This window comes from Carassius auratus, chromosome 13 (assembly GCF_003368295.1).
Source record: "Carassius auratus strain Wakin chromosome 13, ASM336829v1, whole genome shotgun sequence".
In the NCBI taxonomy this organism is placed as follows: domain Eukaryota; kingdom Metazoa; phylum Chordata; class Actinopteri; order Cypriniformes; family Cyprinidae; genus Carassius; species Carassius auratus.
The window spans coordinates 3,117,085-3,143,328 of record NC_039255.1 but is presented as its reverse complement, the minus strand read 5'-3'; the positions used below and the strand labels follow the sequence as shown (position 1 = coordinate 3,143,328).

The window sequence follows — 26,244 nt, the reverse complement described above, 5'->3', positions numbered from 1 at the left end:
TTATGCTCCGCTGTATTTTCAGCATCATTACTGCAGTCTTCAGTGTCACATGATCTTCAGAAATCATTCTAATATGATGATTGGCTGCTCAAGAAACATTTCGGATTATTATCAATACTAAAAATGGTTATGCTGCTTCATATTTTTGTGGAAACCGTAATTTTCCAGAATTATACTTTAATAATAATAATAATAATCATAATAATAATAATAATAATAATAATAATACTGTCAATTAATTAGAAAACGTAATTTTAAATAGTAATTTTAATAGTAATATTTTATGTTAATATTATTATGTTTTAAATATGCTTTCATTTTATTTTAATAAGTTTTATATGAACTAAAATTATAAATATTACGAATAAAATAGCAATATTATAAAATTTATATTAAATAAATATATTAAAATAAATATTGTAAAATTAATTTAGTCAATAATAATTCATATTTAATAATAATTAAAATTAGCCATAAGAATAATGAAAATGGCTATTAGTGAAATTATACTTATTTTAATATGATTAATATTAATTAGAAATGAGACTTTTAAAATACAATGAGTTAACTAAAAAAATCTAAATTATATTTGCATAAACTGTATTAATAATAAATAGTGTGTGTGTGTATATATATATGTTTTTAACATTATAAATGTCACTTTTATCAATTTAGGGCCTCCCTCCTGAATAAAATAAAGAATTTATTAAAAGCAAATATTTGTAATAAATATAAATTATTTTTGCATCACATATAATAATATAGAAGTCTAGAATACATTTAATAGCTTAGCATCAATAAAAACAATGCTGATTATTTTTCCTCAAATCTTAAGTTTAGACTTATGTTGTCCACAGCTGATGTAATGTTCATGAAAAAGCAGAGACCTTTTAATCGAGACATGGCGTTTATACAGAATAATTATTTTCCCATGTTGGCTTCCTCATGTGAAAAGCGGTGCTCACTGTAGCTTTCCAAAAAAAAAAAAAAAAAGTGACTGCCTTTCTGTCTGGGATTGCATCCACACTGTCCGCACCTCCAGCCGCATGCTGATATTCAGCCCCCGTTTACCAGCCAACCACGCAGTTCAGGACGGCGTATGACGCACCAGGATCACGACAGACCACCGTGTTTTAAACCAGCATACAAGGCTCCATTGTAGGCGCTTAAACCTATCAGTGTCTGCTGGATGAACATGCTCCTTCTGCTTTCCTCCACAGGCCGGGAGAGACGCCGAGCACTACGGGAAGCCCTCAGACAGCCGGGATGCAGGAGAGAACGCACCGCGTGCCTGTGCCAGCGATTTCACCCTCAAACTCCACACTGAAAGGTGACATTTTCACTTCGGAAAATGTTTGCATGCATGCAAATTAAAGATGCATGCTAAATAGCAGTACTGTGTGGTGCTTTACAGTGGGAACGCACCGAGGCCCGAGTCCAGCAGCCACACACAACTCCAGAAGTTCACCGTTTCTGCAGACAAGGTGCCTATTTATAACTCCACCGTTACACAAGACTTACACCATCGCTTGTGCTGTGAAAAGCTCTTCGCTGCTTTACCGCGGTTCATCTGAGAGTTCGGACTGCTCCGGAATAAACTCCTGAGAGGTTGATTGATGGGTCTTTGCTTATTGCATGAGGATCAGCTTGTGTGTGTGACTTCCAGGAATTGTTCTGGCTTGAAAACGCAGCCGGCGGCTTCTGAACCCAGTCTGTGCCGAGCAGCCAGCGGTTCAGAGGTCAGCCAGGTCTTAGTCTCGCGTAGCCAGACCTTCAGACTGACAGCTGAAGGTCTGGAATTCATGGCAGCTTTCAGTTGGCAAAGACCCGCCCATGAGGCTGTTTGATTGACATGTCAAACAACCAATCACTGTTCATTTGGTTCAACGTCACATTTCTAGTTGTGAAAATGTTGCCATAATAACAGAACGGTGTGTAAAACTCTCGGACGTAAGCTATTTGAAAGATTCTGTGCCACGAACTTTAAATGTTTCACATACTTTTGAAACTGAGAAAGCGTCACAGTTTTAAACACTACGGCTTTTTTCTTTTGTGAGGGGGTTTGTCTTTGTTTCTGATATGTATAACTTTGTAAATGATAGTTATACATTATTAATTATCAATAATAATAATAAGAATCTTATTACAATAATATTGTAATATTAATCAGACTTTAAAATAACATTAATATGTTTTATTTGCATCAAATATTTTTATATAAATTGTTTATATTAACTAATATAGCTAATTGATTTAAAACAACACAATATTTATATTATACTGATAAATATTATAAAAGTAAATATCTTTCACTTATAATTTTATTACTAAAATTATAATTAATTTAATATTATTAATCAGACTTTTAAAATATGAATATTATTTAATTGATACATTTGAAATGAATTAGAATCGGTTTTATTTATATAAATTATATGTATAGAAACTAATATATGTATATATAGATTGATAATAGCAATATTATAAAAATGCATGTCATACTGATATATATTAGAATGTATTTTAATACATTAATAGTCATTAATCAATAAAAAATACTATTTTTTAAATTACACTTTGTTTAGTATTATAATGCATTGTTTGTTATTATTATTATATGCTAAAACCTAGAATAAATATTATTAGAATTAATTAAATAGCTTACTTAAATATAATCAAACATAGTTCTAGTGAAAATATGTATTTTATTTGCATGTTTCATATTTGTGTTGTTTGTATTTTGATTATTAGAGTGTTGTGTTAGTGCTAATGTCAAACTGTAGGACTCTTTGACCGCTGCCTGTGTGTTCATGTTCTCTCCGTCTTCTCCACAGACTCTCTCCTGGCTCAAAGACAGCGTTGCGAAGGCCACTCAGATCTGCAGTTTGGCCGGGCCGAATGGTTTTGAAGCAGCCAAGAGGCGTCAGGCCTCACTGGAACAGGATATCCTGTCCAACAGAGCCAGGATAGAGCTGCTCAAGAAGGTCAGTGTTCACTGGCTTTACGCAACAACTGTGCATAGATACCTGACAGACAGAACACATGTCATCGGTCCTGTCAGTTTCAAAGGGTGTCCCTCAGGGATCAGTTTTGGGACCTATTTTATTTTCATTATACATAAATAATATTTGTGATAACATCCTTAACATTAAATATCATCTTTATGCAGATGACACTGTTATTTATTGCTTTGCGTCATCAGCTTCGCAAGCACTTCAAGGTTTACAGTCAGCATTTAATACAGTTCAGTCTCGCCTTTGTCAACTAATGCAATTTCTGGAAATTAAACTTGACTTCAGTTGTTGTGTAAAAAAATTTAATAAATAAAGTTTAGAAGCAGCTACTTTTTCCAACGAGTATAAATGTAGTGCAGCTATTCTTTACTGCATGCTACATTTTATTAAGAATAAATCCTTTATTTTTATTTTATTTTATTTTTTACTTTTCTAGTTTAAATCATAATTAAATTAAAGCAATGAAGTTGTGTATTTTATGATTTTTCTTTCTGCTTATCAGTGAAATATTGTGTGAGTTTGATACATTGTAGCAAATTAATTTGTTTGGATGGTTCGTTTCAGTGAGCTGATTCAAAAGAGTGAGTCATTTGATATGTTTTGATTTAATTACATAAAATAGTGTTTTTAGTTTTATTTTGTGGTGGTTTTGGCCATATTTTGTTGTTGTATTTTGTCTTAATGTATGTCTTCGGGATTGATGCTGTTGCCTAAACTTAAAAATGTTTTTGTTTATTAAAACCTGCTACTGATAAATATTATAAAATTGATTATAATTAACAAATTTTATAATCATTATTAATGCTCATTAATAATAAAATTACTTTTTCAAATCGTACTTGGTTTGACTTAATACTACTATATTTTTTATTGAATTAGCATTAATTTTATTTATATCAATTATATTTATATTAACTAATATATACGGTACACACATACATGCAAATATAATTTATTATAACAATGATATAAATGGATATTATACTGATAAATATTATAAAAAATTTATATCATGTAAATAAAAAAATACCATAATGAAAATTACTATTATTCAAATTACACTTATTTATATTAACTAGAAATTAGACTTAAAATAAATATTATACAAATTATATTTTCATATTACAGTACATAAAATAATATGCATATTATATATTTAACAAAAATGTATGTATGAATTATTTAAAATGGTAACTCAGACCTCTTGTTTGCTTTCAGGAGGGTTACAGTCTGGTGAGGGCTCAGCATCCGGGAAGCATCAGGATCCAGGAGTTTCTGAGTCAGCTGGAGGTTCTGTGGGACAGGCTGAAGAGAAGACATGAGAGGAACGCACTGGTCCTGAAGCTCTCAGACGAGCTCAGCTACAGGGTACATATATCTGGTGTTCCCCTGAATGTTTGGAATGGTATATCGCCTTGTGTTGATAAAAGAAAATATTGTGCAGTGTATATATACTGAGAAAAATATGCCATTTATTATGCATAGAAATGCCCACATACAGTACAGCTACAGTAAAGCACACTGCATGTGCATGCAACATCAAGAGTCAACTTGCAGTGTCAATCAAAACATAATTTGACTTCTTTTTTTTTTTTTTATTACACAAAACTGTAGTAAAATGTAAAAACAGTATTAGTTTACAAGATGGATTAAACATGCAACCTAATAAAGTTGTGTAACAAAAATGTAACAGACTTCTGTTTGAAATAATGATCATTGCATTTTGCATACTGCTTCACATAAATACTGTACAGTGCATGAAGAAAAACTATGCAAAAAAATAATCTATTTTAATGTGATTTTCATCACTATGATGCTGTATATTTGTGTGTGACTAGATTACATATTTCATTAATGTGGATTTGATTATCAAATATACAATTTATTTTGGTCTTGTTGCATTTAATATTAGTTTTGAAAATGTAAAGGGGAATGCAGAAAAATCAAATAAAATGTGTTGCTGCATTTCATTGGTTTTAGATGGAAAAGGCACTTAATTATCTTGCAAATAATGTCACAATACAAAAGTTGTAAGTTGAATGCATATAATACAAACAGCGCAATGGCAAGCAAACAAAATTAAAGTAACATAAAAATATTAGGACATATTTGCATTCTTTTACTCATTATTTTATTGGACTGCCAAAAGGCAAAATATTCACAAAATGTAATTTAAAATCCAGAGTAAACTAATTTTTGCCAAATGCACACAGTTTGTTAATTGTTCAGTATCGAATCATAGAATATAATATCTCACAATGCAATGGTCTGCTCTGTCTCATGAGTGTATTTGTGAGTTGTGCACTGTATAATCTGTGACAGACTCACTATTGATCACTGTGAGTTGTTTGGCTGTGATTGGCAGGTGGTGTGGATGCTGCAGTCTCTGGCCAGTCTGGAGGCGTGGTTAGAAGCGCTGGAGCTGTCCATCAAACAGCCGTCTCTGTCTGGAGACCCCGAGTCTGTGAGCGTGGCGGAGCTAGAGAGCTGCCAGCTGGAGCAGGAGCTGGAGGACAGACGTCTGGAGCTGCAGACCCTCAGACAGGAAGTAGATCATCTGAGCAGTCAAAGACATCTTCACACTCCGCTGCTTCGTGCACGGCTGAAGGACGTGGAGAAGAAGTGTGTGCCACCGGTTCGACTCGGATAGATGTTGTTTGCGCTGCGGTGTTCGGATGTATGAGCATGTTTGTTTCTTTCAGGTTCAGCAGTGTGCAGATGGCACTGACCCAGCAGAGCTCAGAGCTGAAGGACACACGGATGCTCACAGACTTCCTGGAGAAGCTGGAGCTCGAGGAAAGTCACTACAGCACCCTGGGACAGGTTAGCTACGGGTTAAGTTTTTCCACTTCATTTACGTTCATGCATTTGACGGATGCATTTATGCAAAGTGACTCGCATTGCAGCCAAGGTTTTGTGCATTTTCTGGGAATCAAACCCATGTATTTGTTAGCACTGGAGATCAAGTGTGCCATAAGAAGATTGCATGGTTTAGTGATAACCAGAAAGGTTGCTTGTTCCAAACCACCATAGAACAACAATCCACGAGCTGCACTGTAAAAATGTCTGAATTATTGTCAGCATCATCTATGGTCCCATTCATTTCAGTTTCCATAATATATATTTATGTTGGATTAGTATTATTATTGCTATAAATAATACTTTTAAAATAATATAAATATATTTTAATAATTTGCATTAATCATAATATATAAATTTGATATACATATTAATTAATATTATATTATTTAATTTAATTAACATATAACTATTCAATATATATTTATAAAACTTATGAACTAAAATGATAATGTTATCATTATATTACACTGATAAATCTATTTTTTACAATACAATGCTGTGTATTGTTATTATTATTAGAGTATCATGTCGATGGTTTAGCAATTTGCTAATTTGTCACACTATTGGAATCTATCCGTCCATCAAGTTGCTGAAATTTCTGTAATTTCTACCCATTTTTATGAGTTTTCAGAGTTTTCAGCTCAAAGCCAAAACAATTCAGATTGTATTTCATAATGACTTTCAGAATAAGTTTAAATGATTGTATTATATGAGATCAAAGAGATTATGGAGTGATATGAGACATCAAACTAGCACAGCTGTGTTGGAAAGAAACAGTTCATTATACAGTCAAGTGCCATTAAACAGAAATATGTGATCAGCATGGCAGGATCGACCAATCAGAATCAAGTATTCCAGAGAGCTGGTTTATTCATTGTTGAACTGTGTTCCTCCAGCCGCTGTGCAGTGAGCTTGACTCTGGACTGTCTCTTTTGGGCTTGCCGGTGAAAGGACATGATGAGCCCCTGATGGAAGCCTTTGGGAACCCTGTGAAGGAGCTCAGAGAAGCCGTTGAGATGCTTAATGACACGATGCGGGAGCGGGGCAGCTCGCAGTCACATGACCAGAGCATCCAGGAGCTGCTCGCCAGGGTGAGTAGAGTCACATTAACGTTTGTTTGTGTTGAAGCAGACCTGACATTCACTATTCTCCGTCCTATTCATCTCTTCCTCGTTTCCCAGCATGCCATAGTGTCGGCGCGCGTGGAGCAGTGTCTGCAGCGCTGTGCCGAACTCGCCGTAGATGTGCTGGAGATGGAGAGTGAGATGGCAGTGAGATGTGAGCCGGATCGCTGCGGTCTCGATGACCTGCAGGAGTACCAGGACCAGCTGGAGGTACGGGTTCTGCTAGAGAAGAATGTGTTTAGAGTTTAGGGTGAATGTCACGAAACCTAAGCTCATACAGACCGGTAAATTATTAGGCAGTGCTACATTATTTTTATGACAGTTAAAGCTATTTTCTCCTAACAATCTTGCTGCTGTAATGCAAAAAAAAAAATAATAATAATAATAATAAAAAAAGAAAAATTATTAAATTAAATTGAAAAATATTTATAAATAATTGTATTGTTGTTGTTCTGCCCTCAATGTATCTTTTTTATTTAATACAGATTATTTTTACAGCATTTTCAGGAAAATACTCACATTTAAAATAATTACATATATAAATATATGATATAATTTTATAATATTGTGTATTATTTTATTATTTTGTAAGAAATTAAATTATTGTTTATTATTATTATTATTATTATTATTATTATTATTATTATTATATATTATTATTATTGTGATTATTGTGCTGCGATTATTTTCATGACAGTTAAGTAACAAAAAAATACATCTTATTAATAAAATAATTATAATTATTTTTATTAATATTATTATTATTGCATTTATTTCCATGACAATTAAGTTATAAAAATAAGAATTAATTACAAGAAATGAAAAAGATATAATTATATTTATTAATAATAATATTTATTATTATTATTATCATCATTATTAATTAGTAGTAGTTGTAGAAGTATTGAAAAACAAACAAAAAAACAACAACATTTTTTTACATTTAAAATAAAATTCATGGTGGTAAAAACTGAGCTGATTTTATTCATGCAGATTTTGGTTGTGAAATGTTACCTGGACATACTTTCATGTGATTCACCCTTTTGTGGGGTTGTTGTTTTATTTATATATATTTTTTAAAGTAAGACAGAAACCCAGTGTTTATACACAATAACACGTCCGAAGCATTGACCAGTGAAAGGTCTCTGAGAACAGGAAGCATCTTGTTTGCCGTGACCTCCTGGTGTTGATCTAATGGAAACGTCTTTCTCCCACCTCTTGTGATGAATTTGTTTTAGCACATTGTTTCTAGAATCTGTTTCCTGTTGTGGTTGAAGCTGGACATCCACCGAGGCTCAGTTAGACCCTTGTTTTGTTCGATAATGAAGTGAGCCCACACATGCCTTTATTATCCACACAGGACTCCATTGTGTTCAGGTTTTTGGCGTTTATGATGTGTATTTGTATGTGTCGGTTGATTCATTTGAGACCGCAGCATTGTGTGGGTGCGTTACAATGCAATAATACCTCGATGGCGTGCAAACGCAAACACATCTTTCAGGAAACCCCAAAAATAGTTTGATGCTCATGCACAAAGCATCTGACAATCTCTGTTTTGCAGGCGCAGAACTGAAACACAGAGCGGCTTGATTCTTATTAACACTTTTAATTACCTTCAGAAACTCTGTCAGCGATGCCAGCAATGCATATGTAAAGCATTTAGTTAAAAGATTTAAAGCCGTACGAGTTTGCACAGTTTGCAAAGGGTTAATGCTGCAAAACGCACTAGTTGGATTCTAGTATGCAATTGTGAACTTAAACCTAGACGTGTTTTCTTCGTCCAGGCTGAATACGGGGTCTTGAAGGAGGAGGTCGAGGCCTTGGTGAGTCTGGCGAGGCGTTTGTCAGACGTGTGTCCGGAGAGGATGACCGCTGTAGGGAATGAGATTCAGACCAGCCTGAACGTCTGGGACGAGCTCGGCACAAGTGTGACTGAAAACAAGAAGAGACTCCTGCAGTTCAGACATCTGCGGTATTTCTTAAGGAACTATCTGGCAATGATGTAAGTCAGTGATAAAACGATTAAATGAGACCTCATTTTATTTCTCATTTTGTTAAAGATTGACATCACAAGAACATGTACAAATCATGCCCCTTCCATTTTTATTTTTTAAATAAATTAAAAAAAATAAAATAAATTGGACCATTGGACATTTTTTGCATTACAATATTTTCATGGCATATACTGTGACATTTCTCCCTAAATTTTGATTAAATGTGTTATTACACATTAATAATAAATAGAAAGTAGTAGATCATTTAAAATAAAAAACAACTAAATTTACTGTATGTAATACAGACATATATATATATAAATACATACCATATATAAAAGTAATTTTAATTACTTTGTAATTTTTTTATCATAAATTGTCATTTGTAAATATAATTTTTTTTCATTATTTTTGTGACAGTTAAGCAGGTTTCTGTTTCAGTTTATTTTACTGTAATGTGCCCAGACAATGCAATAGTGCAAGTAAAAAAAAAAAAAAAACTTCAATCAATCAATCAATATTTTGAAAACCAGCATAAATTAAAACTAGACCAAATACTACCATAAATAGTAAATACTTAATATGTATTTATTTACCATCAGACTATAAGTCGCACCTTAGTATAAGTCATATCAGTCCAAAAATACGTCATGATGAGGAAAAAAACATATATAAGTCGCATTTATTTAGAACCAAGAGAAAACATTACCGTTTCCAGCCACGAGAGGGCGCTCTATGTCTTCAGTGTAGACTACAGGAGAACTGAGGAGCATAGAGCGCCCTCTCGAGGCTGGAGACGGTAATGTTTTCTCTTGATTCATTTCTCTTGGTTCATGTCAAATTAATTTTGATAAATTATTCACACCTGACTATAAGTCGCAACTTATAGTCCCGAAAAAACTGTATTTTTATCTTTTTTTTTTTTTTTTTAATTAGGAAATACAGTATAATGGACACATTACAGTAATGCAAATTTGAGGGAAACTTGCTTAATTGTCATGAAAATAATGGCATAAATAAATAAAAAATCACGAAGGTCCTTGAAGGTTAAATGTGAGCTGCACATGTTTTCGGTGTGTAATTCACCAGGAATGTTCTATGAATATAGTTTGCAGAGCTAATGTTTGATTTATTGATGGGAGACGTCTGTTCACATGGTGTTCTCTTGATGTGTTTGGAGAAACGTCTGGAAAGCGTCATCTTGAGCTTGTGTATTGGCCTGAAGCGCTTGTCTTCACCTCTCTTCTCTCCCACAGCTCTTGGACGGAAGACACCCGCTCCTGCATTTTCTCCGAAAGTGCTCTGCGTCAAAGCCGAGAGAACCAGGAGCCTCTGGTTGAGGTTCTGGATCGGCAGATAGAGCAGAAGTTCGAGGAGTTTGACCAGCTCGCTGTGGCTGGACAAAAACTGTTTGACGATGAGCATCACCTCAACAAGATGGTAGAGAGTCACAAATAAGCTTTCTTTACCCAATAATTAACATTTCCCCTTGATTAACTCCCCCTTAAGCCATAAGTGTATATGACTTTATTCTTTCAGATGAAACAAACATATTATATTAAATGTAAAAATTATATTAAAACATTTTCCTGCTCTTCCATGTTTTACAATAGTCCAAAAGAAGTGCAATAAAGTGCATCCATCCTTCATAAAAAGTGTCCCACTTGGCTCCGAAGGGTTAATTAAGGCCTCATGAAGCAAATCCATGGGTTTTTGTAATAAAAAATTCCATATTTAAAACTTAATTAAACAGTAAACTCTAGCTATTATAATTAATTTTAATTATTAATTTATAACTATTATCAATTAAAATTACCCGTCCCTACCCAGAGTCCTATTGAGCATTTTTTATGATGTATGGATGCACTTTTATTTGGCATCTATTGTACTATTGTAAAATAACACCCATTCACTGCCATTATAAATCTTATATATTATAAAGGACATTTTTTATATATATACTGTACCTTTAAAAGAAAGTCATATACACCTAGGATGCCTTGAGGGTAAATGAGAGTGGTTTAAGTTTTAAATTTTGGGTGAACTATCCCTTTAATATCTGCTTCAGTTGCTTCTGGGATGACAGAACGTTAAAACGGTTTGTTTATTATGTGTTGTGCAGATCAGAGAGAGGATGGAGGAGCTGAGGTGCATGCTGGGATGGATCCTGGTCCACTGGAGGGCTCAGAAGGATCAGCTGTTGAGCAGACAGAAAGCTGAAGAAGCTCAGACAGACGCTATTTACTCTGAGACCATGGTCTGCAGCCCGCAAACACAGGTAGAACCCATTCTTATTGATCAAATTGATGATGGAAAATGTTCTGATTTATCTTAAATAATATCTGTATCGATCAATAAATATCTTACAGTAAAGAGATACTGTAAAGCAGTGATTTTTCAATTTACATTAGCATATATCAAATGTAAAAGTAGAAATACTTCACCATTTTATAAATGACTTTTTTTTTTTTTTGCATCAGTTTATATTAAATGCAGCAAATGCTACTAAATGTATAAATGCTTCACTATATAATAATGTAGAATTTTTGCATTAAAATGTCATTGCAAACCATCTTAATGCTCCTGAAATCCTTGACCATTTTCATGAGATCAACCCAACCAAAATAAAAAAATTAAAAAAAGAATAATATATTAATAAATAAATGTTTTTTTTTTAAATAAAAAACCTAATCTTTAAGATTTTTATAATTTCGCTTATTTTCAGTCTAATCATTTTTGTATTGCATTATTATTTTTTTGTTTTAAAGTTACAAAATACTGCAAATGCAGTGATTTTTTTTTATATTTAAATCAGCATGTATTAAATGAACGGTACTAAATGTAGAAACAATCACAAACAAACTTTACTATTTTATTAATATAGAATAAAATAGAGTATAATACAGTTTTTTGTTGTTGCTTTTTTAGTAATGGGAAATTGATGTGCTTAACTGTCAAATAATGTCACATTGCAAGCAATCTTAAAAGTCCTAAATTACAATATGTTTTTGTCTCTATTTAAAACATATTTTTTCTTTCCATCTTTTGTTATGAAAAGTGACCTGAAAATCCTTGACAGTTTTCGTAAGATCGACCCAAAGATGCAGTCTCCTCACCTTTTGCCATTTTTCAGGTGGAAACCTCACCCGAGGCTTCTCAGAAGAAAACCGAAAGCCTCACAAGTGCTCCCCCTGGTGACATGGAGGACCGTTTGCAGCATGATAATGGATACGAGGTGATGAAGAGTGTCAGTCCTAAAGGAAGCGATGATAGTGGTCATTTAGAGAGGCCAGACTCACCGTACCTGGTGTTAAAGGAACCCAGTTCTTCAGCTTTAGGAGGCACTGTCAACCTCATCCTCAGCTTCAGTAACTCTGGAGACACACAAATCCAGGTGCAAGAGCCTGGGAGGGAAGGTGGCGTGCCGGTGCTCGAACCTGTGCACAGGGTGAGAATGATTAAAAATCACTCTGTGTTATATCCCTCTCAGCCTTCTTACATTTTGCTTCTCTTTCCTCAAAACCACCCTTCTCTGTTTTGTTCTACCTTCCCCTTCAGCCTGCTGAGTCTCACTCTTCTGCCTTTAAAAGTTTTTGGAAGTGCTGCCAGGGGCTTTTTGGTAGTTTAAAGCGAAATAAAAGATTTATCGACACAGTGCAGAAGAGGTAAATATAGTTGGTCAGTAGCCCTGCACGAGTGAACAGAAACATGGTACTTGTGTGCAGTGCTGGGTAGTAACTGATTACATGTAATCTGGATTCCCAAAATTAAGCACTTGTATGTAGTTCGATTATATTACCTTTTAAAATACTCATAATCAGACTACAGTTACTTTCTATTGATTACATAGTAATCACACACTATATTCATAAATATTTCCATCATTTAAATGTTCCTTTCTAAAGTTTTGTTGTCATTTACACAAAGTCCAGTCATTAGTCAGATGGCTATAATTACACAGAAAACTGAGGCCGCATATTTGACCACTGGATTTTCAAAAAACTGGTGTTTTCTCAACATCCCAACATCGTATCAACAACTGATTAAACAAATTATATATATATATATATTTTTCAATCATCACTGATTTATTTAACCATGTATTAATATGTCTTTGGAAGGCTTTTGTCTTTCAAACACCATTATTTTAAAATTATTTATGTAAATCTAAAATTTTTATGATGTAATTAATTATTAGTTCCTTCACCAACTTCAGTTTGGGAAACTTTGACATAATGTAACATTGATATAAAAATATGAAGAGAAAGAAAATATATTTTATTCGTTTTTTTTTATTATATTTTACAAGATTATTCTATTTGAATCAATGTGATAAACAAGTTTGGTCAAAAGTATGGAAGTCCATTTCCCGTACTCTGACATTTTTTATCAGAATTGTGAGATATAAACTCACAACTGCAAAAAAATTAAGTCAGAATTGCATTTGTATATTGCGATTCTGAGTTTTTTTCTTATAATGTAAATGCATGTCTTAAACTCGCAATTGCAAGTTATAAAGTTAGAATTACGTGATATAAATTCACAATTGTAATAAAGTCAAAATTGCATGTTTGTATCTCGCAACTTTTCTTCCTGCTAATTGTGTGATATAAATTCTCAATTGCAAATTAAAAAATAAATGAAGTCAGACTTGGGTTTTTGTCACAATTGCAAGTATATATCATTCAATTCAAAGAAAAAAAGTCTGAATTGCGAGTTTATATCTCTGTTGAGAGATATAAACTCTGAATTGTGAGATAAAAAGTCGCAATTACATTTTCTTTTCTTTTTTATTTAGTGGTGTCAACAGGCTTCCAAACAAAAGTGATCTAAAAGTAATCAAAAAGTAGTCTGATTAAAATACCTAAAATATAAAACTAACATTTTTGTCATGCAATTTGGAATCAGTAACTACAATTTGTAAGTAATCTTCCCAGCACTACTGTGTGTGTCTGCATGAGGACTGTAGTGTGATGGACTGACTAACATCACGATCTCGAAACATCTCAGTGTATTTTTTTTTTGGTCACTAAAGCATTGCAGTAAATCTCATAATCATTGTCTAATCATATGCTACTCTCAAAAGTTGCCATTGGCCTGATCATTTATTTGCACCGTAGTTGGAAAGAGAAAGAGACGGAAGAGGGGTCACTGTGGTTAAGTGGAGATTACTAACAGCTATGGCCAGGTAATGCCAGGATGTAATGCCAGGATGAGAAAATCTTCAAAATACACATATAAAGCCTCATTTCAAACACTCTGGTTGTTTACAAAATTGTCTTTGGGAACATTTTTAGGGAACAAGTAATTGCAGCAAAAATAAAAAGCATGTGTTTCTTGGAACGGTTTCAGAAGTTTACAAATATAGTAGCATTTAGTAGCCTTAAATGGTTTTGCAATATTCTTGGGGCTTTTATTATGCCATCATGGTCTGTGAAGTGGAGTATTACATGTGAAGTCAGTATTAGAAGTTATTTGGGAAATTTTGGCCATTGCTGTAGGTTTTTCAGCTCTCATGTAATCCAGTAGATTTTCTGGAAAACATCAGGAAGATTAGCGCTTGTGGGAAAGTGTCTACTGTCATATTGTATCATTTCAAGTGCATTATGATATCTGTCAGCAGAATTTTTTATTTTGTGCCCCTTAAGCTTTTTGCCTATATTGAGTTACCGCTTACAAACGATAACCTGGAGATCAGAGTGTAATCACACAAAGTCAAAGTCAAAGCATTATTTTGCGCCTATACAATAGCTTTGCATGACACAGAGCAAACTTCTAGTCTTTTTTCTAGTGTTGCCCCCCTAATAGCCTAGAAGAGGCTAAAAAAAAACTGTACGTGAAGAACAGATTGTTAATGGCTGGTCCTTGAGTTAATGACAGTAAATCCATGAAGGAAATCCAAACATCCATTTAACATTCATCAACCTCAAATATGGCTTTTGAAAGTAAAACATGAAAGTAGTAGCACATTAAATTAGGTAAATGTGCACTTTTAGTCACTTATTGAAGTGTTTGTGTGGAGTGTAGAAGCTGTTAGCTCACTTTTTGCATTTCTCCTGAAAACATCTTAAAAAATACTGTCATTTTTGCCCTTGCAGATAAGAGCAATACATCATTCGAGACTGTAAAGGGTCTACTTTTATTTTCTGTACACTCAGAAAAACGTCTGTACTTCTGTACAGTATCAACAAAATGTTGTGCTTTTGTAAAATAAAGAAAACAATCAAGATGCATTTTTTTGCCATCTCCATGAACTAGAGAGCATCACAAAAATGAACTGAAACTCAGCATATACTGTAGGCTACTGCCTCACAAACATGAGAAATATATCTATAGAAAGATCGAAACATCTACTTTTGAATGAACCAATTAAAAACAAATACTCTCCGATTATATAAACCTTATGAAAGGTGCTTTTTTTCTCTAAAGGCACACCATTGTACTGTGGAGATGGCGATTATTTGACTACTGCCTTTAGTGAATTACTACAAGTCAAATCTTTAGTTAAGGGCAACTCTACGTTTAACTCTTTAAGCTCTTGCTCCATCATGATAAGTCAGAAAGCTGCAGAGGCCAGGGGTCTTTAGTAGATCTGAAAATTTGCTGCAAATCGGTTGTTTTAACCAGATATGCATGTAGGAAGACAATGACAAAGGAAGCAGATGATAAGAGAGGTGAAAAGATTCATGCAGTGGGGTTTTTCACTCTTACGTAAGCTCTCATTCATGAAAGCCGTGCGGTGCTGAGATGTGACCTCACCCTTTGCTCCCCATGATCGCTGAGTTTTGAAATCGCTCCCAGCAGGAGTGAGGGGTGCTGGAGAATTTGGTGTGAACTTTCTAGAAGGCCCTTCTGACTTCTCTGTATGATTTATGATCTGGGGCTGCCAAAGCAACACAAGATTAGTCACAGGGTGAAAGGTCAAGCCATTACAGCTGTGTATGACGACATGTTTAAGGGCAGATGGTTCTTATTAAGTGTGCTTGTGTAGCATTGCTATTGTTCTTTTGTTAATGTTGTTCTCATGTACAGTAAATCTAATGTTTTTGCTTAATTAGTGATGTTTGCTTAGGTTTGGTGTGGCTTTTTGATGTAAGCAACCACTCAGAATCATGTAGCAACACCCTTACAACCATCTAGAATATTAATCACATAGCAACTCCTTAGCAACCACCCAGACCACCTCCGCGATCCCATAGCTGTACACTAAAAAAACACTCAGAATACCTTAGCAGCTGCATAGTTACACTCTAGCAACTACTCAGAACATCCTAGTAACAGCATAGCAACTCCCTAGCAACTATCTAGAACACCTTTGCAATTACATAGCAACACACTTAAAGCCAATCACAATAGCTTGACAACTGTCCAGAATACCTTAGCAATAGCATAGCAATTTCCTAGCAATCAAATATAACATCTTAGCATAGCAACACACTAAAACCATTTAAAACACAACCATGAAGTATGGCCTGGCAACTACCCAGAGTCCCATAGCAACACCCTGGCAACCACCTGGAACAGCTTAGAGAGCTCGTTGCCCTGACAAGTATACAGAACACCTTAGCAAAGCATAGCAACACCCTAGCAAACACCTAGAGCAGATTAGCAATAATATAGCAACACTCTGAACACATTACCAACTGCTTAGTGACATGCTGGCAACTAGGCAAAAACACATTGGCAACAACATAGCAACACCCTAGCAACCACTTAGAACATCTTACCAACAGCATAGCAACACACAGAAACATAGAACACCTTAGCAATGCATAGTAATGCCTTGGCAATGACCCAGAACATACCATGGCAACACAATAAACATAACCTTACAATACATTAGTAACCACATAGTATGTAGCGACAGCATAGCAGCACCATGGCAAACATCCACAACATAATGGCAGTGTAGTGGCAAGTTTTGCATCATTTTTCTTCACACAATGCAATAAATTTTTATTTTTTTCCCATAACAAATGTGAATTCCTGCTGCTTGACGAAACAGTGAAGGAAAAGATGTTTCAGCATTTTAAATGTTTTTATCATTGCAGAGCAATGTCATCATTCATCAGTAACAACATGTTTCTATGTTTTCGCTTAGGAATGCTTCGCTTGAGCCAGAGACTCACAGAAGTGCTGTGTTCAGATACTAAAACACTTATTTTCATAAATGGTTATAACACATAATAATGTTTCAGTGTTTGAATTGTGTCCATAAAAAGTATTTGGACACTTAAGTCACACTTAAATATGAATGTCATTACATAAGATAACAACATGCCAAACCAAGCCACATTTATAATCAAGATTACATAAGCACACTTGCAAGGTCCAAAATGAAGACACTTTGTGGTTGTGAAAGGGTTGATAGTTAATGTGATGAACTACACCTGTGTGAACTGTATTTAAGGATAACTGACTTCATGTATGCGTTAATTCAGTTCAATTCAAGTTTATTTCTATAGCACTTACCACGATGCAACGATACAGAAATTTAAGTTTCTACAATATATTTAGTAGTAGCATATCAGTGTTGACTGTGTTAATTTACACATGGCAGAAATGTACGGAAAAATCCATTAAAGATGTAATCCAATAGATGATGAACACTATTCATTAAAAATTACAGCAGTGCTTGTTTGCAGATGCCACTTCATTGTATATTTTGTTTTGCAATGCAATGACATTCGCTCATTTTTATGTGTGATCTAACTACCTAAATGCTTTTTAGGAACATTGTTCATCAGATAATTAGCATGACGAATCTTTGAAGGGTGAACCTTGTATTGAAGTGTGATACTTATGCATGCTAACTGCTTTATGCATGCCAGAAAAAAGGTGATAACACATTAAAACAATCATATCCTTGTGTTTTAGGTAAGTACCTACATGCATTTTACAGAAAACAACACAGCAGTGTATGAGAGTATGACGCCTCCCCAAGACAAATCCCAGAGGCCCTCTTCCTCCTCACCCAGAACGTCCCTGTATGCTTCCTCCTCCCCTTGCACCTCTCCGTACTCCTCGTCCTCCATCGAAGAAACCATTCAGCAGACCAACAACCTCCTGGAAACGAACAGCAATATCTCAATCTTTAGCAGCCTAAATAAAAAGAGCAAGAAGACGAAGAAGAAGAAAGATGACCGTAAACACACCATTCAGAAGATCATGGGAGAGGAGCTGTCAGAGGAAGCTGGGTTACCACCTGTATCTGAACCGGTGACATACGAGACACATACTTGGCCCCTGAAGGAAAGGAAGAAATGGAAAAATGCAAGGAAACCAAACAGCATTGGGACTCAGCTCTTGGACTACATAAAGAACCCTTTAGTGAAAGACATAGATACAGAATGTCCTGGAGAGGTTAGATCTCCAGTTCACAGCACTTTAGAGGTTGGCACCCAAGGACATGTGAAGAACCACTGCAGATTTCTGTCCTTGGGCTCTGTGTTAAGCTTTGACCTGCCCAAAGACATGAGCCTCATCCCTAGCATTGAAGATTTTATCACAATCGCCTCTCCAGAGCAAAAAAAGACAGACTCTTATCACCAGGACCCTCAGGTTGATCGTCCGACAGCTCTGAGCACCTTTAAAACATCACGCTCACCTCCAACACAAAAAGTAGAGTTCAAACAAATTCCCACAGATGAAGTAACCCTCAAGATTGATTGTAAAGACTCCAAAAAGATCAGCATTGACACTGTATCATTTACTGAAGATGAATTTCCTTCTCCACCTTCTCCAGTTGTTGAGGACATCCCACTTGAGGAGAATCGTCCCTCATTACTCAGTGATCTGACCAATATCCAACAGAAACACCTGTCTGGGATCAGTATTGTGACCAAAGAAGGGTTAGTTAGTTGGGAGGCTAATGAAACTCAACTTGACAGCAAAGAGAACTATGTAAGCCCACCAGAAGATGCTAGCCAAGAGATAGCCAACCCCAACTCAACTATGGCAGAGATTCATGTATGTCCCAGTGTCCATACCATGGTTCACAATCTTAATGGACACATGTACCATAGGCCAGGGAAATCCTCCAGCACTCCCAGCCATGCATCTCATGTGGTGTTGAACTTCAGAGCTAATGGAAGAGAGGACTCGGTGGACTCTGGTCACTCCAGCTCTGGAAGCTTCCAGTTATGTGCTGAGGGTCCATACGTGGACTCCTCAGATTGTCCAGTGCCTCAGAGGACCATTGGGAAGGTACCACCCCAGGATGCAGGAGTCTCCAACAAGAAGTTCTCCAAGGACAAGATAATTACCTCATCTATAGATGTTGATGATCCAGTTCATCCTGACCATCAACAGTTTGAGCAGGAAGAAGAGGAGCTGGAGGACATCTGGAACCACACAAACAGCTACCGAGAGAGTATAAACTCTGACATCATTTATAATGGTTACCAGGCCACCTCTTCGTCAGACCAGCTCAGGGAACCCTCGCCCAAAGAACAAGCAGTGTTTTTCAGGAAGTTGGTCATGTCCTCCGCACCCAACCTTCTTGTGGCAGAGTTCAGACTGCCACCATCCATCCAGACTATGGTGGGTTCTGGGAAGCAGCAGAACCCAAGGGAAGAGGACCCAAGGCAAATTCTGGATGAAGGGGACAGGAGGTCTTGGGCTGCGTTCACACATCAGGAAAATGTTTACAAACATGTTGCTAATATTGAAACTGCTTCAGATATTGTGAAAATACCCGAAATAGAGGACCAACAAAAGTATATCTACCATTATAAAGAGGAGGAGGAGGAGGATGAGAAGGAAACAGAGTTTCTGAAGGTGAGGTCTACAATTTGGCTGTCAAAATCAGTTTGTTGTTATTTAGGACTGTTTAAGTCAGGGGTGTCCAACCCTGTCCTCTAGAGTTTAGCTCCAACCCAAATTAAACACCTGAACTAGGTAATCAAGGTCTTACTTGGCTTACTAGAAACTTCCAGGCAGGTGTTTTGAGGCAAGTTGAAGCTTAACTCTGTAGGACAGTACAGAGTTAATCCAAGTCCTGTTCCTGGATGTCCAATGTCCTGTAGATTTTAGTTTCAATCCAACACACCTTAACCAAGGAACTTAAGGTCCCAACATTTACTAGAAACTTCCATTGAGGTGTGTTGGGTCCAGTTGGAGCTAAACTCTGCAGGACGGTGGCCCTCCAGGATTGGACACCAGTGATTTAAGTAGCTGACTTATGCTGCCTTCAACAAGTGTCAGAATGATATTTGTGAGATCTCCGCTCATGAGCGCCAACACAGTATTGTATTTAGTGGGAGGCTAAGGAAGCCCTTATGAGTTAGAAAGCTTGTCAATGAAAGAATAATGGTGAATACCTTACATTTCCCATCGTTTTCTGTGGGAGCATATATGCTCTACACTATGTAGCATTTGCATTAAATGGTTGAAGGGTTCTATAAGCAAGTCTGTGCCTTCAAATTAAGTTTTGGCCAGCAATTCATATAATTTTGCCCATTGCTGTAGTTCTGATCAGTGCACATGCAATCTGTTTTTGTCATGGTAATTAACGAATTGCTGTGTTTTCTCTCTCTGCAGGACCAGTCCATGAGCCTCCTGTCTGTTCATATGGGATTGGATGGGACCAATGACAATGATATCCAGGTACACAAAGAATAATAGCAGACCATACCAGAACAGAGAGTATATGCTGTAACGTTTTTCAGAATGCTGAGGAATAAAAGACATTATTGTATCTCACCATATCAAGGTTTTTGACCTTTCTTTTTCAGAGTGGAAGACAAGAACCGGAACTGGTGTCTATGGAGGGTACACTGGAAAGGAAACACAAACTACTACTGGGTGGAAAGAAGGTAAATATCACAATTACAGATATTTGCTTGACCCAAACCAAAACAATTGAGCATTTTGTGTCTCATGCCTCATGATTTTACCTGCAGGCTACTGTGGTAAATGTCCGACTATGTTGTTTAGTGCATTTTCGGTTGGTCTTTATGTAACCACTAAAATGTTCTGTTTCAGGCACCATGCAGGGCATGGGACTCCTATCATGCTGTGCTTTACAAACAAACAATATGTTTCTATCAGGACAGGAAAGATACACTCAAGGTAAGCTCGAAGACTTCATGTTCTGGCTTTGCTAACAAGCAGAATACTTTCTGTTCCTTTATTGCAAACAGACATCATTAGTTGCATTGCAAGGTTGATCTGTGATTAAATTGTGATTGAATTACGTTTATGGCAGTCTTAAAGCATCTAAGGGTAAGATTTTGCCAAAATGACTCTATATTTGTACACATAGAGCTGTGTGACCAGCCCTCCTCTGAACCTAATTGGAGCGGTGTGTGATCCTTCGCCAGAGTACACCAAAAAACCCAACTGCTTTTGCTTGAGGTAAATGACCAACAACTAGAGGACGTCTCATGTTTGTTTCAGTTAGAGATGAAAGGAGTTGTTTCAATCGTTTTCACCTGCACAGGTTCAGTTGAAGGACTTTGTTTAACCATTTTCTCACAGATTGCGTGATGGATCTAAGTATCTCCTCAGTGCCTCGTCCCGATTTATGATGAAGAAGTGGATCCTCAGAATCCAAGAACACATTGGTAGTATACTATTAACTGTCTCCGTCGTTAACAAGTTTTCCATGCTGCATTTTACGACCACAGTCATGTTCACATGAAATCCTATCTCTACAGCGTCTAGCGATCCTGTAGTGAACAGATCAACATGTCATGGGTCTTCAGCTTCAGCGACGCTCCCTAGACATTCTCCAGCTATCACCGGATGTCAGTGTGGAGATAAATGTCACTGCCCCATGAGAAATGATGTCACCGCCACCGTTTTAGCACAGAGTCAGCCCGCCTCAGGCCGAAGCAAAGAGATGATGGTCCACACCAATGACGGACTGCAGATCCATCACAGGCATCAGGATCTGTTGCTCCCCTCATTCTCAGATGCAGGTCATTGTGGTAAGAAACTATGAGATTAATGAAGTTCACTGAACTAAGAAAACAATAAGGAATCTTTAATTTTCTTAATTTTATATGGGGATTTTTTTTAGCATTGGTTTGGTTCTCATAAACAAACTGATTGGGGAAAAATGTTTTAAAGGCTTCTGAAATTTTTATTATTTACATTTTATGAATATAGTATCATGAATATTTTATTACTATTTAAATCCAATAAATGTAGGTTTGGTGGAAATTATATATGTGTGTGTGTGTGTGTGTGTGTGTGTGTATATATATATAGCAGTAGTTTTAATATTTAATGCTGCTGTTCATTACTATCATGACAAATTTATATAAATTAGGCTCATTTAAATAAATTACGCAAGTTTATAGTCGTATTTTATAAACTCTTATATTTCTGAGTATTTATAATAATTGTGTATAAATATGTGGTTAACTATTTAAATTGCTTTAAATTGCACTACATAAAATAAAGTAAATAACTAAATTAAAATAAATATCATTTTCTTAATCAGTATTTTGCCTTGTTGTCCAATAGAAAGAAATCTTTAAATATATAATTTATCTTAAGTATGTTATTATAATGAATTTGAAAGTATACTTTCCACAGTATGGTTTCCACAATACTGTCAACTAATGCAAATAATAAATAAATAATATGCAAGACAAAAGTTTGAGCATCCAAAAGAGGGCAGGAGAGGACTCTGGTACTGAGCAGAGCTTCATGCAGACATTATGAGGCATGGTCACATCTGTTCGCCGTCAGCAGCTTTCTATTTCAGGAGGAGCATTTCTATTCCGCTCTCTGGATTTTGTCATTTCCACCTTGGTCACATAATTTCTCACCTCCAGTACTTTGTTACTCACTTGCACTGTCTGCCCTTGTGCCACAGAGGTTGAATGATTCATTTTCTTTCCTCTCTGTAGAGGATGAGTTTGACTCTAACGGCGAATCTCGGAGACAGAAACTGTCCTCTACGTCCAGCGTTCAGGGCTGGACCCACGAAAAGAGACGCTCACACTCCTTTACCTCAGGTATTAAAGCCTATTAAATCTGTTTTTGATTTTTCAAAACTTTTTTTATTTTTATTTTTTATTTGTTCTGGGGTTTGTTTTAATGATTAAATTAAATCTGAGTAATCAAACAGCATGAAAGCATGAAACTTGTATAACTGAATAATAAGTTTAGGGAAAATCATTTTTTAGGGCCATATGTAGTGTTTTATTTTGTTCCCCCAAATTCCACTCAATTAACCCCTACATTAATTGTTTCCCCAAATTCACTTTTTTTTCTGTAGATTTGTTTTATTCTGTTTAGTAATCAAAAAGCATGTAATTAATTCAAATCATGAAACGTATTAAAAAATCAACAATTTATTGGAAGTTTAAAAAAAAATATGGCCCTATGAAATAGATTTTTATAATTGGGTTTTATTTTCCTTAAATTCCATTTTCAGTTTGAATGTTTTTGGAATCAATTTTAATGTTTTAAGTTTTAATAATCAAAAAGCATGACTAATCAGTTGAATTCATAAAACTTTTGCAACTTTTAAGTTAACTTTATAGTTTAAAGACTGCTGTAATCAAATGGAGGCATAAAACTGTAAAAATGTAATCAGGTTGCAAATTAAACAATGCTTTTGGGTTTTTTGGCAGTGGAGGTTTACTGTTCAAACCAAAACATGGAAGAAAAATTGTTATTTTCTTTAAAAAGTTTTATTATCAGTAGTAGTAGTAGTAGTAGTAGTAGTAGTAGTATTGCTGTTGCAATTCAATTAAGCATACAGTCCTACTTTTGATTTATTCATCAAACATTTTCTGCACATTCCGCATTATGCATTAAAATTACATTTTTATGACTGGATTCTGATATTCTGTCAGGACTCAAAGGGCCCTACAAATAGATGTTTAATCAATGTACTGTTGCTGAATGTGGATACCTCTGTTCCTGCAGCCAGATATCAGAGGATCAAGCCTGTAGCGCCCCCTTCAGGCAAAGGCCAGGACAGCAGCTCCAGCTACTCTGTGACTTTATTCATCAGAGATGGAGAGATGCCATCAGTCTGTAAAAGCACTGTGACGGCTCCAACAAATGGCATCTGGCAGCAGTCCGTCTCCAATCTGCCCGTTACGAACTACATGAGCCTCCCGCGACCTCCCAACAAATCAGTCTTCAGGAAGTTCTTTGGGAAAAAGGAGTGAAGGACACTTTGTGACTCTGACTGACATGTGCAGGACACAAGTTCAAAACATTTTATGTTTTACATTTATTTATGGATATGATGGCAAGAACCATTTTTGTGTACTTTTAAATAATATCTTGTATGATTGTGTTGCTGCAAGGTGTTTAAAATTCACTCTTTCGACTTTATCCTCACTTTATCAGCTGTTTTCACATCAGCCTCAAATGGATGGTTTAGTTTTAATTTACTCACCCTTATGTCGTTCCAAACCCTGGAGCACAAAAGCAGTCTGAAGTCTTTGGGGTATATTTGTAGCAATAGCCAAAAATACATTGCATGGGTCAAATTTATAGATTTTTCTTTTATGCCAAAAATCATTAGGATATTAAGTAAAGATCATGTTCCATGAAGATATTTAGTAAATTTACTTCTGTAAATATATAAAAAGTTAGTCATATACATGGCTAAGAATTCATTTGGACAACTTTAAAGGTGATTTTCTCAATATATATATTTTTTTTGCACCCTCAGATTCCAGATTTTCAAATAGTTGCATCTAAGTCAAAAATTGTCCTCCTAATAAACCATGCATCAAACCGAAAGATGATTTATTCAGCTTTATGTATAAATTGCAATTTCTCATATGACTCTTTCTTTAATGGAACATGCACTTAGCAGCACTTTTATCAAAAACTAATTACAAAGAGAACAAAATCAGTTTTCAAAACTAATCAAAAGTAAATGCATTATATCCCAACTATATTATATTAGTATATTCAAATATATATTAAATTGCATTATATAATATATTATTCTATTAAATTCAACTATATTAAAATGCATTGAATAAAAAAAAGTTAAATAATTAAAATTGATTTTTCATGAAAATTCACTTGTATTGTTTTTGCTTTTCAATGCAAAAAAAAAAAAAGCACAACAATGTTTAAAAAAATGCTCAAACAAAAATATTCATTATAATTTTTTTTTTTTTTTTTTGTGATATGGCTTGGTGGGCTAAATCAAATGTCATCACGGGCCAAATTTGGGCATTTCTGCTCTCTGTAAATTTTCCCTTGTCTCTTTTTTGTCATTTTGGAGTTCAACTGACCCAGTCCCCATTTTAGTTTTTAGTGTAATTAACTCGTTCAGGTGTATTTAATTAAGCTTGCAACAAAACTCTAATGCAAAGTGGTCCTTATGAGAAGGATTTGGCAGAATATCATAAAAAAAAGTCAAGAACACAAAAAACAGGAACATCATGAGGGTGAGTAATGACCTCACACTAAAAATGATATTATTTCAAAACGTTTTAGTTATAGCCATCATCATTGGTGTGAACTTTCATTTGTGGATGAACACTTCCTTCAATCTTGACATTTTCCCATGCTGGGTTTTCATAATTTGCCAGATTTCTTCATGTGTATAAATGAGTGCAGCTTGTTGTGGATGTGATGATACTGCCGTAATGAATCTACTGATATGAGACTTTTGAAAGCTGATGTGTTCTGTGTTCCCACCACATTCCTCTCGAGGTGGTCTGACGTGTTTTCAGTTCATGTATGTCCTGTTTTTGGCGTGGATTGCAATTTCTGCTGATAATTATCTTTGAGTTTCAGTATGTCCACCCATTGTTTTGTTTCTCTGAGGTTTTGGCACATATTTGTCAGCTAGTCATGTTATTCTGCGTCGGCTGGTTTGAGTTCTGTGTGGTCTTACAGGTTTCGTTCAACAAAAAATGAAAGCTCTGTCATTATTTATTTACTTGAGGGTGAGTAAATGTTGACAGTAATTTACATTTTTGGACGACTGTCCCTTTAACCTGTGTGTTTCCAGACTAAACATTAGTTTCACTTACTCTGTATTTAAACTAATGCAGTGTGTCGGGACATTTTTTTTTACCGTCTAGTCATGTATGATGCTTTGAGATTGGTGACATGAATGTTTATGATCATTTTTACACAATTTATACATGTAATGTATATTATTTTAGATTTGTGCAGTGGGAAATATGTTCGAGAATGAAAGTAATTTCTTTATAAGCATTGTAAGAAAAAAAAAAAGAAAGAGTATTTGCATTATGGCATTTATTTTATTTTTTTTAAACATGTGGTAAAGCAGAAACACAGGTTTCA

The 26,244-nt window shown here is 35.3% G+C and overlaps 1 protein-coding gene across 3 annotated transcripts in view; it reads left to right on the top strand.

The window, feature by feature from the left end:
- mymx (myomixer) overlaps positions 1-24,488 on the top strand; it is a 47,365-nt gene extending 22,877 nt beyond the window's left edge. For 2 of the 3 annotated variants that reach the window (XM_026277828.1, XM_026277827.1), the window contains exons 11-31: positions 1,221-1,330; positions 1,415-1,484; positions 2,835-2,984; positions 4,233-4,382; positions 5,380-5,636; positions 5,717-5,837; positions 6,773-6,967; positions 7,058-7,210; positions 8,785-9,002; positions 10,251-10,434; positions 11,117-11,272; positions 12,128-12,442; positions 17,872-19,773; positions 20,536-20,601; positions 20,730-20,810; positions 20,980-21,066; positions 21,260-21,351; positions 21,475-21,560; positions 21,654-21,926; positions 22,857-22,964; positions 23,884-24,488. In XM_026277828.1, coding sequence (XP_026133613.1) covers positions 1,221-1,330; positions 1,415-1,484; positions 2,835-2,984; positions 4,233-4,382; positions 5,380-5,636; positions 5,717-5,837; positions 6,773-6,967; positions 7,058-7,210; positions 8,785-9,002; positions 10,251-10,434; positions 11,117-11,272; positions 12,128-12,442; positions 17,872-19,773; positions 20,536-20,601; positions 20,730-20,810; positions 20,980-21,066; positions 21,260-21,351; positions 21,475-21,560; positions 21,654-21,926; positions 22,857-22,964; positions 23,884-24,131 — 5,022 coding nt within the window. In that variant the 3' untranslated portion in view covers positions 24,132-24,488. The remainder of the gene's footprint in view (positions 1-1,220; positions 1,331-1,414; positions 1,485-2,834; positions 2,985-4,232; positions 4,383-5,379; positions 5,637-5,716; positions 5,838-6,772; positions 6,968-7,057; positions 7,211-8,784; positions 9,003-10,250; positions 10,435-11,116; positions 11,273-12,127; positions 12,443-17,871; positions 19,774-20,535; positions 20,602-20,729; positions 20,811-20,979; positions 21,067-21,259; positions 21,352-21,474; positions 21,561-21,653; positions 21,927-22,856; positions 22,965-23,883) is intronic. The other variant, XM_026277829.1, reaches the window with a different exon arrangement.
- Positions 24,489-26,244: the final 1,756 nt, after the last annotated feature.